Below are 15320 nucleotides of genomic sequence, written 5' to 3'. Positions count from 1 at the left end.
ACACTTTTATCGCAATCACACTGTAAGAAACATTGTGCAGTCACACTGAGGCCAAGTCAGGGAAGAGCCTCCCTTTGATGGACGATCACAGTTGATCAAGTTTGTCAGTCGCTTTATGTGTTTTTATGCTTGTTTGATATTCTTGCCCCCCGAGTAGAGGCTTTTAAGGGCACATCTGTCAATGGATTCAATTTTGCAATGCCACGTGATTCTTTTACTTACCCCTGTCTTCTCATCAAAGATTTTGATACCTCCAAAGGAGATGGTTAAAAAGATTTTCTGTTTGTGTTCTCCTTTGGAACGTGCGCCAGCAACAACGCCCTGGTGAAAGGAAGGACATGGTTTTTACTTGAGTGTTTTCATTTGAAGATTCCCTCTGGTCCCAAAGGCATGTCAGATACCATCAACCGATGCCACCAACCATGCACGCTCCTCTCCCTTCGTCCCTTCCATGCTTCCCTGCCCAATGTGCTTGCCCTTTCTTGATGTTTTATGGTAATACTTACCCTAACATGATATCTAACATTGGATAAACACATACCTGAACACCGCTTCACTACACTACCCACGATTTATAGGATGCCTGCTTTATGCCTGGATATTTGGCTCAGAATTCAAAACCCCAAGATAAACACAATATGATCCTGCTATTAATACTATTTTGCTGGGCTTCATATTGGATATGGTTTTAATCTTTTAATTTATTTTTCTTAATGTTTATTTATTTTTGAGAGAGACAGAACACAAGCTGGGGAGGAGCAGAGAGAGCAGGAGACACAGAATCCATAGCAGGCTTCCGGCTCTGAGCTATCAGCAGAGAGCCCGAAACGATGCTTGAATTCACCAACCTCGAGATCATGACCTGAGCTGAAGTCGGACGTTTAACCGACTGAGCCACCCAGGTGCCCCTGGTTTTAATCTTTTAAGTAAAGATGAGTCACGGAATATATTCTTAAATATGATTTTATTTTTTTTACTTCTGGGAAAAGTTTTCATAGGAAACAATTTTAGAGATTAGAGAGAAAATACAAGAAAATAAAATCCATTGCCAGACTGCACGTCTCATTTTTGTTTAGAAATAGATGATCATCATAGTTATGTGCTTATGGTTTGCCATTTTAACAACACACATTTTCTTTTTCCTCTACCTTTTTTGGTAGGAAAGAACTACCGAATGCATTCCATTTATCAATACACCTGTTTTCCCACTTTTCCAAACTTTTGTATGTATATGAGTCAAAGAGAAGGTAAATACCACAAAAGGCAGGAGGTTACTCTGCTCACTGCTCTATCCCTGATGCCCAGGATAGTCCGTGGAGGGAAAAGGCACGCCGTAAATTACTGTGAGATGAATGTGCTATCCAGAGTTCTCCCAAAGTGGGTAAGACGCAAGTTAAGAGTGAAGACACTTGCTTTTTAAACTAGCTTCTGTGGTGGCCAGTGACAGGTAAGCAGGGGCTTCATATTAGGGTACAGCTCAGAGGGTAAGTACATTTCAAGGGATTTACACTCGGGGTGGGGGAGTTCCTAGCCCTGCATTAGGTGTTTTGAAGCTTCGAGCCCCTTCATCACTATTAGCTTGCACTGATTGTAAGTTTAAGGCCAACTATCAGCAGTTCTAGTTCTGGGTTTTTAGGAGTAGAAAAGTCTAAATAATAATGATTTCATGTTTCCAGGAGGTAAAAGTCGTTTGTGCTGCAGTCAGAACAGCACGTCCGGAACCTCAGTGAGGGAACCTGTGGCGTTAGTAACAAGGGTGACCACGAGGCACGGCGACCAGGTGTCCCCTTGAGGCTGCTCAGTTATCCTCAGTGTGGGCACCGGAAATATTCTGTGCCATCTGAATATCTGGGTTATGCTTCTGGCTTTCTGCGATCTTGGACAAAGTACTTAATTCTCACTTCTACTTCCTCAAGTGTAAACGTTATCCTTGCATGGTTGAGAGAATTGAAAATTCGTGACAAGTATGTAGCACGGTGCTTGGAATAATGCAGGGAGGTCATGAAAATTTACTTCTTTTTGTAAATGGATGACTGTCCCTCACATTCTGTGGTCCAGTTCCTGTTTGGGGACCTATTAGTAGGAAATTCACCCCCCCTCCCCCACCGAGTCACCTACTTGTTCTCAAGTACCACATACACACTTGCAGACGTACAGAATGTAAGAGCTGGAGAAAATCTTAATGTTTCCAGCTGAAAGATGAGGAAAATGATGGCTGGGAGGCAGGGATGGGCAGTGCTGGGGTGGTATAGGGGGCGGGCAGAGAGCTGGGACTACAACTCAGCTCTCCAGACTAGACTCCTGGTACAGGGAGCACTTGTTCCTCTATGTGGTGTCTTCTTCCTAGCAAGCCACAATCTCTGGCTGTAACCCACCCCAGCGTTGCTCCTTCAGCCCCTCCGGGCTGCAGCACATTGACCCAAGATCCCTCCGTCAATGCCTGCCCTTGAAATAGTTAAAGGGAGGGACTCACCCCCAAAGCCAAGTCCTCTGTCTCTATAACTGCCCTGCCTAGTTAGAGGTTTCTAGAGTGCTCAGTGTGCAGCTTGCTTTCCTGTGAATTCACTGAGGGAAGATTTTAAGGAACATGGGGGGATTAGCCAAAGTACATTTTTTAAAAGTTTCTTTATTTATTTTGAGACAGAAAGAGAGAGGGAGAGAGAATGAGCAGAGGAGGGGCAGGGAGAGAAGGAGAGAGAGAATCCCAAGCAAGCTCCATGCTGTCAGCACAGAGCCCGATGCAGGGATTGAATGCACAAACCGTGATGAGATCATGACCTGGGCTGATATCAGGACTCAGACACTTAACTGACTGATCCACCCAGGCACCCCCAAAGTATGTTTTTGTAGCCCCAGTGGTAATTCTTATTTCTAATGCCACCCTATCAGAGACACCGTCTCTGAGCTCTGCCCCCTTTGCCAAACTGCATCTAACTCTTTCTCCTTGCTTTGCTCTTCCTCATTGGCCCTTACCGCCATTGACATATTTTTTCATTTGTACCTTTGCCTGATGGAACAAAAGCTCATTTGTGCATGGAACTCTGTTTTATTCATCCTTTGTGCCTTGTATGGAGAATGGAGCCTGGCATCAAGCAGGCACTCAAAAGGAGAAGTGACCCTCACTCGGGAAGTGGGCGAGCCAAATTTGGAACCTAGGGAAACTATACTTTGAATGCTGTGTTCTTGCCTGGCTTCGGAATAAACTAACTTACGCTGCCACCTCTCTGCAGCTGAACCTCCAACCTCAGATATCTGGACACACACAAAAGAAAAACAATAAATTGTAAATGGAAGGACTGGAAGGACACCATCAGAAGGGAGGGGAGAGCCCTTCCTTCTTGGTTAACTCCTCTTAGGTGAGAACATCACAGCCCATGGTGGAGAGAGGGTAGCACCTTTGATCAAGAGGAATAGCTTCAATGTTTCCATCTCCAAAATAGTCCTATTTAATAGTCCTTAGCTCTCAGAAATACTGTGACATCCAATAGCAATAATTCCTGGCACACAGTAGTGCTGACTATATCATGCCCCCTGCCCTTTGCTTCCTGGTTCCTCACAGCCATCAAAGAACTCCCTAGTAGAACAGAGCTGTAGATTTAAAAAAAAAAAAAAAAAAGGATGGAAAGAGCAAACACATATGTTCCGGAAGCATTTATGCTTGGGGCTGCTGGTGGTAGCTTTACATGACAAATGAAGGAAGGAAGGACTATCCATGCAGTGCTGTCTATGGGGAAATAAAGCTACGATTTTATCAAGCATGTTTTTCCTGTGAGACAGGACCCTGAGTCAAGCTCTGAAAAACCACACTAAGTCCAAGCAAGTTTGCCAGCAGAGAGCACGCCTCAGGGTCTCATCTCCCGACAAGATTATTCATTGATAGTATGCAGAACCAGCAGAGATCAGGGAGACAGCTCGGACTGGGGGGTCAGAAGATGTGGATGCAGGTGCCGTCTGGGGCACTGTGCCTCCCATTAGCCACGGGACTTAATAAGTTGCTGTTGGAAATCTGGAAAATATAGTCAAGCATTTTCTTGGGTACCTACCGTATGTGCTACAAGTTCTCTTACACATCATCTCATTTAGCATATACCATAATCCTGGGAAGTAAAAATTACCTCTCTTATTTTACGTATAAGGAAACATAAGGCCAGGGGGGCTCAAGTGATTGCCTTAAACCTCAAGGAACTAGTAAGACAGAGAAAATTCAAACAGTGATCTGTCAGATTCCAGTGTTGGGGTTCCTTCTGTTAATAATATTTTCAAAGAGCTTTTTTGGAAAACACAGACACACACAAAAAGACTACACAACAAAGCACAGATAGGTCAAAAGTGTTCTGCAAGCAACCAGGTGCAGCCACCAGCTCCCAGACTCAATAGTGAAGGGGAACTTCACGTGAAAATAATCACATTTCTTAACTCATGAGGGTGTTAAGATATTGAAAAATAATTTTTCACATACAGCACTTAGCACGGTGTGCTGCATGTAGGGAGAGCTACGTAAATAATTATTACTGGCACGACTCTTGCTATTATGAAGCAATAGCACATGCTAAGGCACCGTGTGACGTGACGACACTGGCATCCCTAAGGGAGTCACGCACAGGTAGCATCTCCATGAAGGAATTCACACACAAAGCGTCAGGCATGCCAGGCAGGATTAACTGCCCTGTCCAGCTCCAGGGTTGCTGTGGGGATAAGATAAGGTGAAGCACAGGAAGGGGCTCTGTGAAACCTTACCCAGCGTGGCGCCTGCACGTAACGGGATGGCTGTGATCTCAACGCATCCTGGAAAGCAGGGAGGAAAATGCAACGGACCTCGGGCACGAATGGCTGAAAACCTGGGATGCTATTTCAGAAAATTCCGTGACTTAAAAAAGCTGGTCTCCAATCTCGGCCTTCCCAGTTATCAGTTATACAAGCCTTGGAAACAATCACCTTAAGTCTCATTTTTCCCAGTGAAGGGGGAGAGGGGTGGCGGGTAGAATTTAAGTATCTTCCTCTGTTCTGCTCTGTGCCCAGAGCCTGGCTCCTATGGACTACATTCCCTGGTCCTCTGGGCTTCCTGAAACTCTGGCTTCCAGCTGGGTTCCACCAATGCCAGACGGGCAGGAGATCAGAGTCTGGATGGAGACAGAGGCCAGGGTATTCCATCCCGCATCCTTTCCTTCTTGTGCTACATCTCTGGCAGTGACTATACTTTTGCTTGGTGGGGGAGGGGATTTCCCCTTCCATCCTGCTCTCCCTGGGCTTCAGCAGATATATTTCTTCCTAGTATGGAAACAGCTTTGTGCGGTGGCAGGTTTCTGGGAGCTTCACCATCCTTTGTTACCTTACTTAACCTTACCTGCCCTTTGTAAGTACCTCTTGCATTAAGTGTCCTCATCTGACCTAGCCAGGGTGGGCTCTGCTTCTTATTAGGACCCCAAGTGACATGTTTAGAGCTCTGTAATTAGCCCTGTAGACAGTGCTTCTGGGAGACTGCATTCCCTTCCGGAGTTTCGACCACCACCGTTTTGCTCGACGTCTCTGAAAGTTGGCTACTTTGTAAACCAATGATGTGTGGGTAGTTACTTACTGGTACGGGCTTAAAGTCTCATTGGGGAACCAAGGTAAATTAACTGCAGATACAAAACAGAGTATAATTAAGCACTAAACGATGTCTTATAAAATACGGGGGCATCCAGAGATCTAGGTTGAATTCTGCCCTTAACACAGATTAAATGAAGGTTCTGGGGCAAATCCCGTCATATCTATGAACCTCAGATTTCTTATGTGTAAAACAAAGAGACTAATATCTACCTCACAAGATCAAAAGAGAGAATATACGGGGAAATGCTTTTGTTGACTCTAAATTAAAACAGGATGATGGTGGTGTTTTGCTGGAGAACCAGTGATGGCCTACTCAAAGAGTCGAAATTTGAGTTCCCCCTAAAATCTTTATAAGAGAAAACTCCCTAAAGCAAGAAAACGGCACCAGCCTCAAACAGTCTAGCAAAGGAAAAAAGACTCCCCCATATTGCCTAATGAGAACAAGTGGGTCCTTTTGCAAGGCTAACAGGCATTTTGTACTTCTCTGCCTCTTTTTTTCCTGGGCAGTTGGCCAAATGGAGAATCGATCATTTATGTTTCTGTTTCTTAAAGAAAAACCACTGGGAGCTGAAACGTCAGCATTCTTCGTGGCAACTTGCAAACAATGAAACACAATTGTCTAGGAACCAAGAACTCCTCAATAAGTTCAGCGCATCTGACAGGAGCCTGTTATGGCAGGACAAATTCTCAGGGCTTTGGGGACCTCGCAGTTATAAGGGGTGACAGATGGGGCGCTTCCATGCAGGTAACACACGCACATGCACCAGGTCAGCAGCCATCTCCAGGCCTGGTCCAGCTAGCTTGGCCCAACATTAATCCGCACAGAGAACCTTCAGGGAGCACAGGCAGACTCCTGCTCAAAGCCACTTAGACCTCAGTGCTTCCATGAAGGTAGCTGGCCAGCGAGGCTCTCTGTGACCGATGCCCGGTGAACGGCTATCTACCAGGATGCTGGGAGAAGCAGCATTGGCTCCTCGGCAGACTTACTTGTGGCTCTGGGTGAGAACCAGGTCACTGGAGATTTTCGTCCTGTCCTTTAATTACCATTTGTCAGAAGCAGATCTCCATTTGTCAGTAAGGGGGGACTTAGCAAAAATGAAGATCCTGGCCTTCATCCCTACCACTGACTAGGGTCTCCCTGGTAAGGCAGGGCTCTATCGGGCATGAGTCTGGAGAGAAGCTGAGGACTCCGGGCTCAGTCGTTTCTGCGCTCTCTCTGTAATCTGCCTGCTGGTAGAGGGGCGGCACTCTAGTGTGACTGCACGTATGAGTCTCAAGTCCTGCTCTAGTGCAGCATGGGGGTTGGTGGGAACAGGAAGGACTACAGTTATCCAAATGCTCCACAAACTAAGCGGAACAGTTCATCTCTTTCAAGGAAGTCCACTGTAGCCACGAATCCACGCCACATCTACCATTCGAGGCATTTATCACTCATAAGGAGGCTGCAATTTAGAATTCCTCCTGTCAGACTGCCTGTTTTTTTTTTAATATTTATTTATTTAAAGGTGGGGTGGTGGTAGAGAGAGGGGTTGAGAAAGAATCCCAAGCAGGGTCCACACTGACAGCCTGGACCCGGATGTGGAGCTCTATCCCATGAACCGGGAGATCATGACCTGGGCAGCAAACAAGAGTCAGATGCTCAACCCACTGAGTCACCCAGATGCTTCCTCCTGCCAGACTTCTTTATCTACTTATCAACCAGATTTAAGCTAAGCAAAAGAAGAGAGCTCATTATTGGACTGCCCTAACAAACTCATAATGTTGCTTAATTATGAAGAAAAAAAGAAAGAAAAAAGAAAACATAAACATTAACCTTTCCCAAGGTGAGCATCTATGAAATCATGATTTGAGTATCTTTTTCTAGGATACCTTATAATAGATATGTAACTATTAAAATAAAGCTTGCTTATGTAACAGCTAGAGAAGAAACTGGTACGTATTTTAGAAAACTAAGATTTTTAAAAAGGATGATTCCTACAGCCATACTACAGGGGCACTTAGCATCTGTTATACATCTTAAACTGCAGAGAAAAATTGTATAACATAAATAAAAATAATAGCTCTGATTTGTTAAGCAAATAGGAAAGAAAAGGCAATGGAGAGGGTGTTTTACAGATACTGCCCTAGTTTGTACTTTGAGGCACTTGGCCAATCTTGTATATTATTTTTCTTCCTTCTTTCTTACACTTAAAAAAAATGTATATGTGTGTGTGTGTGTGTGTGTGTGTGTATAAAGTTATGTCCTGAGGAACTATTTGAAGATATTTAAAAAATTATCATAATATAATATTAGATGAGAAAAAAATGTAAGACTATATAAATAGTAATTCCAATTGTATTACATGTTTATAATTCATATAATATACATGGAAAATACAAAGACAGATTGTAAGTTACGCACTGATTTTCTTTGTGTGATGGAATTATAGATGTTTTCAATTTTTCTCTTTATACTTGTATTTTCAAAATATTTTACAATAAACATTTGTGAATTCTACAATCAGGAAAACACTTAAATTACGTGTACAAGATGCATCAAGTATCTTGCAGACTTCCTGCTAAATCATTTGTTTTTCAAATATTGTAAATCACTTTTTAAAAGAATGAAACATAGACTGTATGAAGACCAGAACATGGGAACAAAAAATGCTTTTTCATATGTTTTAAAGGTCATTCAACCACATACTTTTCTTATTTTGTGTATTTTTCCCCAATTTCTTTCTTAGATTTCACAATAAAAAAGCCTTCTTTAAAGCATTTATAATCAGAAACCTCTCTGTGATATCTCAAAATCTCCAAATCTTATTACATATTACTTTAAAAAATATGTTTCTTTTATGGGGTGTTTGGCAACATTAATAGAAATTATAAGAATGAGTAAAATTAGCTTTTATCTTAACAGAACATCTTTTACCTATTTATCATACAGTAAAATATTTAAAATGTATTCAAAAATAACAAAGGGTTTAAGATTCATAAAATCTGAGGGACTACAAAATTTGACAATTTAACTTTTATTTTTGCAGGCATTGCACGATGAAGATAAAATTGAATAAAAGGTGATATGCTCAGAAATTACAAAACTGGGCACAGCAAAGAATTGCCAGCAGTCACTCCATGATGATTAAAATCTCTTCCCAATGAATACATGCAGTGATTCATCAGTGAAACAAGTAGTTTACTAATAAATGAATAAGTAAATCGTTTCACCATAAAGATCATAATCACCCCTTCCCTCAGTCCTGTTAAACCCGTAATATTGGAAGTAAACTGTGTGGTACCTTGAGTTTCATCATGGAATCTTGACATAACTTGTCTCCCCGAGCTGCAGAAACCTCATCAATCCCGATCAGTTTGGCCTTGTACCGGACCCCTTCACCTTTAAACCTCTTTATCAAAGTGGCTTCACTGCGATCCTGACCTGAGAACAGAGAAAAGCACGATTCAGGCATGTAAGTATTCAGGTCCCACTGTCTTTAAATATCCACAGGGCCAAGATTCGGTCTCTGGTTTCACTTCTGTTCTGAGAAAGTCAAATCACTGAACCAAGTAGAAAAGAATGGTAGTTCTCCTGGATGCAAAGTCTGGCTCTATCATTTTAAATCCAGAGGCAAATTACTTCTCTCTGAGCCTCTGTTTTCTGAGGCAAGAGGGGAAAAAAAAAAAAAAAAAAAAGAGTTACAAATAACCAACCCCAGTGGGGCATTAAGATAATTAAATCAGACCACATGTGTAAAGCACCCAGTACTGAGTTTGATACACGCTAGGTATTCAACAAGTAATAATCACCCACTGAGTTCATGTCTGATATTCTTGTTACAATAGTATTAGCACTGAGCCTCTTTGGCATTTCCAGCATTTAATATGACTTTGGCCAGGGTCCAAGACCCTCTTACACCCAATTCCATGGGCTGTTTTATAGTGAGACTCCAGAGTAATTGCTTTGTATCAAGTAATGACCCAGGGACAATTATCAAAAAAATGGTTTTACAATATCTCTTCTGCTAACTCATGTGTGTGTAGAAATTGGCTACTTGGTATGTGGTGCGCCCATATCCCCCAACAGCCCTTCTCAATAATTACTAACATAATATTTTGCTAAGACGTGTCAACCAGAAGTTCAAATACATCCATATAAAATAAGGACAGTAAAGTTACTGCTAACTGAGTGCTTCACGGGAGATGTTTTATAAACTTTATCCCCACTCTTCATAAAAACTCAACCATATCCATTTTGTAGACAATGAAGATGAAGGTCATAAAATTCAAGGAGCTTGTGCAAGTTCACATGGTCAGAAAAAGAGATGAATATACCGTAATTAAAATTTCTAATATCACCAAACTTTCATATAACTCATCAGAGTATGGGGCATTGCACATATGGTTCTTAAAACCTGGAGCACCCTAGTCTCCTGATATTCATCTCCTGGAACATCATTAACTTGAACTTCCAATACCTCCTCCAACAAGCCTTCCCTCATTGGTCAGAAACTCAGAGCTGAGCACATTAGAGCTAACTCAGCCTACTTCTCTCTATCTATATGATGTGCAAACTAAGGCCTTTCCATAATGTGGGGCTGAGAATTATTTCAGCTGAAAATAGAGGGGGGAAGAAAACAACAGCAATGATTAACCACTGCATAATGCTTTCCTACTGAAAGAAACACAACTTGCATTTCATTCATCGATTCAATCATCCCTTACTGAGCATCTCCTCCGTGCCAGACGCTATCAGTCACTGCAACAAATGTATGAGACTAAGTCTGTGCCCCTATGAGCTCAAGAGTTTGGTGACCGAAAATAAAAAATGCGTAAATGTGCATTGTGCTGGTTGTGTAAGAAGGTATGGCTTTATTTGGCCATCCTCATTTCAAAGTATGGCTTTCTCACTTGAAAGCCAACTAACCTGTGTGCCGAGCTTCAGTTTCCTCATCAGACGGATGTTGGATAAAATATCCACCGTCAGATTCATTGCAAATATTAACTTAGAGGAGACAGTATGTGCAAAGCATGGATTCACATGGTGAGTGCTCAGAAAATGGCAGCTGTCACCACTATTACCAGCCCAGTGAATGAAGAAGAGAAGACAGAATGCTGAAGGAAGGAGGGCACAAAGGAATGTCTGCAGAACCAGACCCCTAATTTCCAGCTGGTGCTTTTTCCCCCTGTACCCTTGCTGATTCCTCGTATAGTAAAGCCTTTGAATTATAGTCCACAAAGCAGATATAACATATGCATAATTAGTCATGATCTGTAATTGACGTAAAAATTAAGGCCCAGGGTTCTGTGAGGGCAGATTGTCAGAGATTAAAGCTAAGAACAAAGAGGACATTTTCCAGGATAAACCCTGTGCAGACACCTACCCAAACAACAGGGCCATGTACGACAAGTTACCTCTCCTTGCATTATCATGGGATGTCGGGTAGGAGTGGCCTATGGCTTACTCTGTTTCTTGGGAAGGTTTTCTTACTCTACCACGAATACCATCTCAGCCTTTTCAACCCATGATATTATTTCAGTCACTAATCAAATCCCTTTTACTATGAGGGACTTCTCCAAGCTTTACTTATAATAACCATTCCAGGTAGTATTTATCATGTTCTGTACAAAGCATGTTGTATACACCAACTTGTTTAACCTTAGAAGTTACCCTAGAGGTATGTGCTTTTACCCAGGTTTAGTAAATGAGAATCTAAATGAAACATCTAAGAGGCCAAGTAACTTGTCCAAACTTACTCAGTGGGACCTGAATCCAGATATGTCTGATGCCAAAGCCCAGGCTCATGGTTTGCTTGTGTTCTGTGTTTTTGAAGCCTGTTCTCTTAACCACCATGATTAATTGCTTCTCACTCTACCTTACTTCCCCATCTTTATGTTATACACAGACTCATCTGGTCCAAATCTGTTGACACCCAATACACTGGCATCATTAAAATTCCACTGGAGAGACAGCTTGAAAATGGAACAGGGGCGCCTGGGTGGCTCAGTCGGTTAAGCGTCCGACTTCAGCTCAGGTCACGATCTCGCGGTCCGTGAGATCGAGCCCCGCGTCGGGCTGTGAGCTGATGGCTCGGAGCCTGGAGCCTGCTTCCGATTCTGTGTCTCCCTCTCTCTCTGCCACTCCCCCATTCATGCTCTGTCTCTCTCTGTCTCAAAAATAAATAAACGTTAAAAAAAAAAAATGGAACAAATAGCTTCCGGCCTCTACATCATGTCCCGCAAATTGTCCATGAGTCAGATACAAAGACAGCCTTAAGAAACATTTATCAAAGCACAGAGCTCTACCAAGGAGGGCGCTTCATAAGGAAGAATCACCAGATCAGGTGAACAAGGGCAGAGATTAATAAGAAAATATTAGGCCATTTAGAGGAAAGTAGGGAGCCCAATTTAGATTAGGACCCAGGGCCAAGCTAATTTGTATGAAGGGCACTTATGCAGTAGATAATCCAGTTTCTCATTAAATGCTCCACCATTAAAAGGGTAATTTTTCATGAGCACATCTTGAGCAAGGTCTCAGTTATATTAGTTAAGAAATAAATAACAGATATCAGAGCCATAAGGCTATTCCATCAGAGGCACATACGATTTGAGACTGCTAGGGAAAGGGTCAGTCTTCACACATCACAAGTCATCGTGCATCCCCAGACTATTTCGCTGAAAGCACCACTGACCATAGACGTCAGGATGGACAAAAGAAAGGACCTATGTTTAAGCGACATCATCATCGTCACTATCAATTATTGACCATTTACCACACCAGTCGCCGTGCCAAGATTTTACATGCAAACTCTCATTTAACCCTCACACCTGCTCTTTAACTTACAGTCTGTCACCTGCCCTATTTTACAGAAGATAATGTCAATGACCAACACCAACAGCAGAGCCTGAATTTTTTAAATAACAGCTTTATTGAGATATAATTCCCATACCGTTCAATTCAATCTCTACAAGAAGGCAACCTCGGCAACCACTCAACTAGTTTCAGCCTATATGGACTTGCCTATTTTGGAAGCAAACTGCATTTCACATAGATGGTAGCATACAATGTGTGGTCCTTTGTAACTAGCTTCTTTCTCTCATCATCACATTTTTAAGGTTCTCCCATGTTACAGCATGTGCCTGTACTTCATGTCTTTTTTGGGGGAGGGGAGGCTGAATAATATTCCATTGCATCAAGATACCACATCAGCTGATGGACATTTAGGCTGTTTCCATTTGGGGGCTATTATGAACAACGCTGCTATGACACTGGTGTATCAGTTACTGTGTGGGCATAGTTTTCAATTCTTAGTATTATACCATTTCTCTCCTAGGTATAATACTGGGTCATACGGTAACTCTATGTTTAAAGTTTTAAGAAACTATCAAAGTGTTTTCCCAAAGTGGCTGTACCAGTTTACAATCCCACCTGCAAAGTACGAGGGTTTCAGTTTCTCTACCAGATAGTCTTGCCAATATTTGTGTCTTTTTGGCTTTAGCTGTCCTCGTGGGTGTTCAGTGATATCACAGTTTTCTTTTGCATGCTCCTCAGGACTAATGACATCGAGCATCTTTTCTTGTGCTCAGTGTCCTTTTGCAAATCTTATCTGGAGAAATGTCTATTCAAATCTGACATGGTCAAATCCGGTAGCCTGAATTTGAACCTGGGTGTTATGAAAAATCTCATGCTTTTAACCATTAGGCTCTTTGGCCTCGGTTGACCTTGCACCATACTCTGTTATAGCCCTTTGACTTTTTACTTTGTGTCACAGCTATTTGTGTAGATGCCTTATGGAGCCTACAGTAAATTGGCAGCTGTCTTACTAAGTACATCCTAAACACACACACCATGCCTGATCTTCTCAGACCTTATCCCTCTTAATCTAGGGCTACTGGAAATATGCATAGTCATCATTCTATAAATGAAGAAACCAAGACCAGAGAGGTAACTAAAATTGCTGCAAGCTGAGCTGGGAATAGAATCTCATCCTGTCCCATTCCAAGACCTGAGATCTTCACTGGGAGGCAATAGGGTTTAATGGCCCAGAACCAGAGCTCTGTATTCAAAGGACTTGCATTCTGGTCCCCGCTCTCCCATCCACTCCCCTAATTGTGATGCGTCAGGCAAGTTCCCTTCCATGTCTGCCACAGTGTCTTTGTCTGTGTAGTGTAAATAATAACCATTGCTCCCCTACTGGGTCATTGGGTAGGTCAAAGAAACAACACATAGACAGCAATGTAGGACAGTGACTGACAGAGCGCAATCAAAACTGACCACTGTTACCTGGGTGATCATACTTCCAGTTTTTCTGGGGCAGTCCTGTATATGCCTTTTGTCCTGATGCTATTATTCCTATCGTCCTATTACTCTCAAAATTATCCCAGTTTGGATAACAAATTGTGTGGTCATCCTAACTGTATCATCATCATTTGTATATGACACTGCCCCGGGGCATTCTTTGTGCTAGGCAATGTGCTACCTAGGTATGCAGAAAGAGTCTCCTCTCCCATTTGGGGGATGCCACATTTTAGAAAGGGACACATATGGCTTTACAAAATATGACTGTGAATGTCATAGGGAGCTGAGGGGAAGAGAGATCACTTGTTTGGCGGGGAGGAAATTAGGAACAGCGGCAGAAGTAAAATGTCATTCGAGGAAGGCTTGGTGAGAAAGCAGGGTTCATCAAGCAGATAAGTGAGGGAGAAACTTCCAGAAGAGCAAAAAGCATGATGATATTTGGGGGAAAGTGAGTCAGTGGGTTAGTCTAGTCTGAGTGTTTCTCAGCCCTGACTACGTTTTAGAATCACCTTGGGAACTTTTTACAGATTCTGGTTAGAATGGTTTTGGGTGAGCCTGGGCCCATTAATGTGCTCGGGAAGCACTGTGCTAGAGCACAGGCCTCGTGTGATGCAGACCAAGGCTGTGGGGACCTATTCCTGGAAGGCCTGAAGCTTTGGACTCTGTTCTCTAGGCCACAGGAGCGCTTCATGACCCTGTCTGTTCTGAGGATTAGATGTAAATAACACTGGGGCAACACTGGGGGAAGTATAAGGCTCTCACTGATTGATGGATTGACCATGCATTCTTTAATTCACTCAGTCAATATATATTGAGTACCTACTATGTGTTATTTTTTTTTTAAGCTTTTTTATTTATTTTGAGAGAGTGGGGGAAGGGCAAAGAGTGAGGGAGACAGAGGCTCCAAAGCAGGCTCTGTGGTGACAGCAGAGAGCCCAATGAGGGGCTCAAACCCTCGAACCGTGAGACCATGACCTGGGCCAAAGTCAGACGCTTATCCGACTAAGCCATCCAGGCGCCACCCCCCACCCCCACTATGTGTTCTAAGGTGCTAGAGATACATCAGTGAACAAAACATAAATACCCCTGCACTCATGGACATGCCACAGACATTTTTAATTCTAATCTAATGGAGAATCACCTGTAAAACAACAACAACGACCCCCCCCCCCAAATCCCAAATCATAGATTCCTAAATAGCATCTACCGAGACTCTGAGTCTAGTGGGAAGGACCCAGTAGTCTTTGAGGAAGACCTGTCTCCTGTATCTGGATCAACTCTGTCTGCTGGATCCCTTCCTAGAAACAGAAATTCAGAGTGGTCATACTGCCTAAACTGATACATCTAGGTCAGAGCCAGAGCCAGGATTTAAGAAAAGGTCTGCCTCAGTTCACAGAACCAGGATTTCCAGGGTTACGATTTTTATTTTTAACCACATGTCTCTCTTAGTAAA

General features: G+C 42.7%; 1 protein-coding gene across 3 annotated transcripts in view; it reads right to left on the bottom strand.

The window, feature by feature from the left end:
• Positions 1–15320, bottom strand: part of DAB1 (DAB adaptor protein 1) — a 407612-nt gene that overhangs the window by 137613 nt on the left and 254679 nt on the right. For all 3 annotated transcript variants that reach the window (XM_047873243.1, XM_047873244.1, XM_047873245.1), the window contains exons 3-4: positions 8871–9010; positions 223–321 (exon numbers count right to left, since the gene is read on the bottom strand). In XM_047873243.1, coding sequence (XP_047729199.1) covers positions 223–321; positions 8871–9010 — 239 coding nt within the window. The remainder of the gene's footprint in view (positions 1–222; positions 322–8870; positions 9011–15320) is intronic.

This window comes from Prionailurus viverrinus, chromosome C1 (genome assembly GCF_022837055.1).
Source record: "Prionailurus viverrinus isolate Anna chromosome C1, UM_Priviv_1.0, whole genome shotgun sequence".
In the NCBI taxonomy this organism is placed as follows: domain Eukaryota; kingdom Metazoa; phylum Chordata; class Mammalia; order Carnivora; family Felidae; genus Prionailurus; species Prionailurus viverrinus.
The sequence above is the reverse complement of the archived record's forward strand: the minus strand, read 5'-3'. Positions and strand labels throughout refer to the sequence as shown.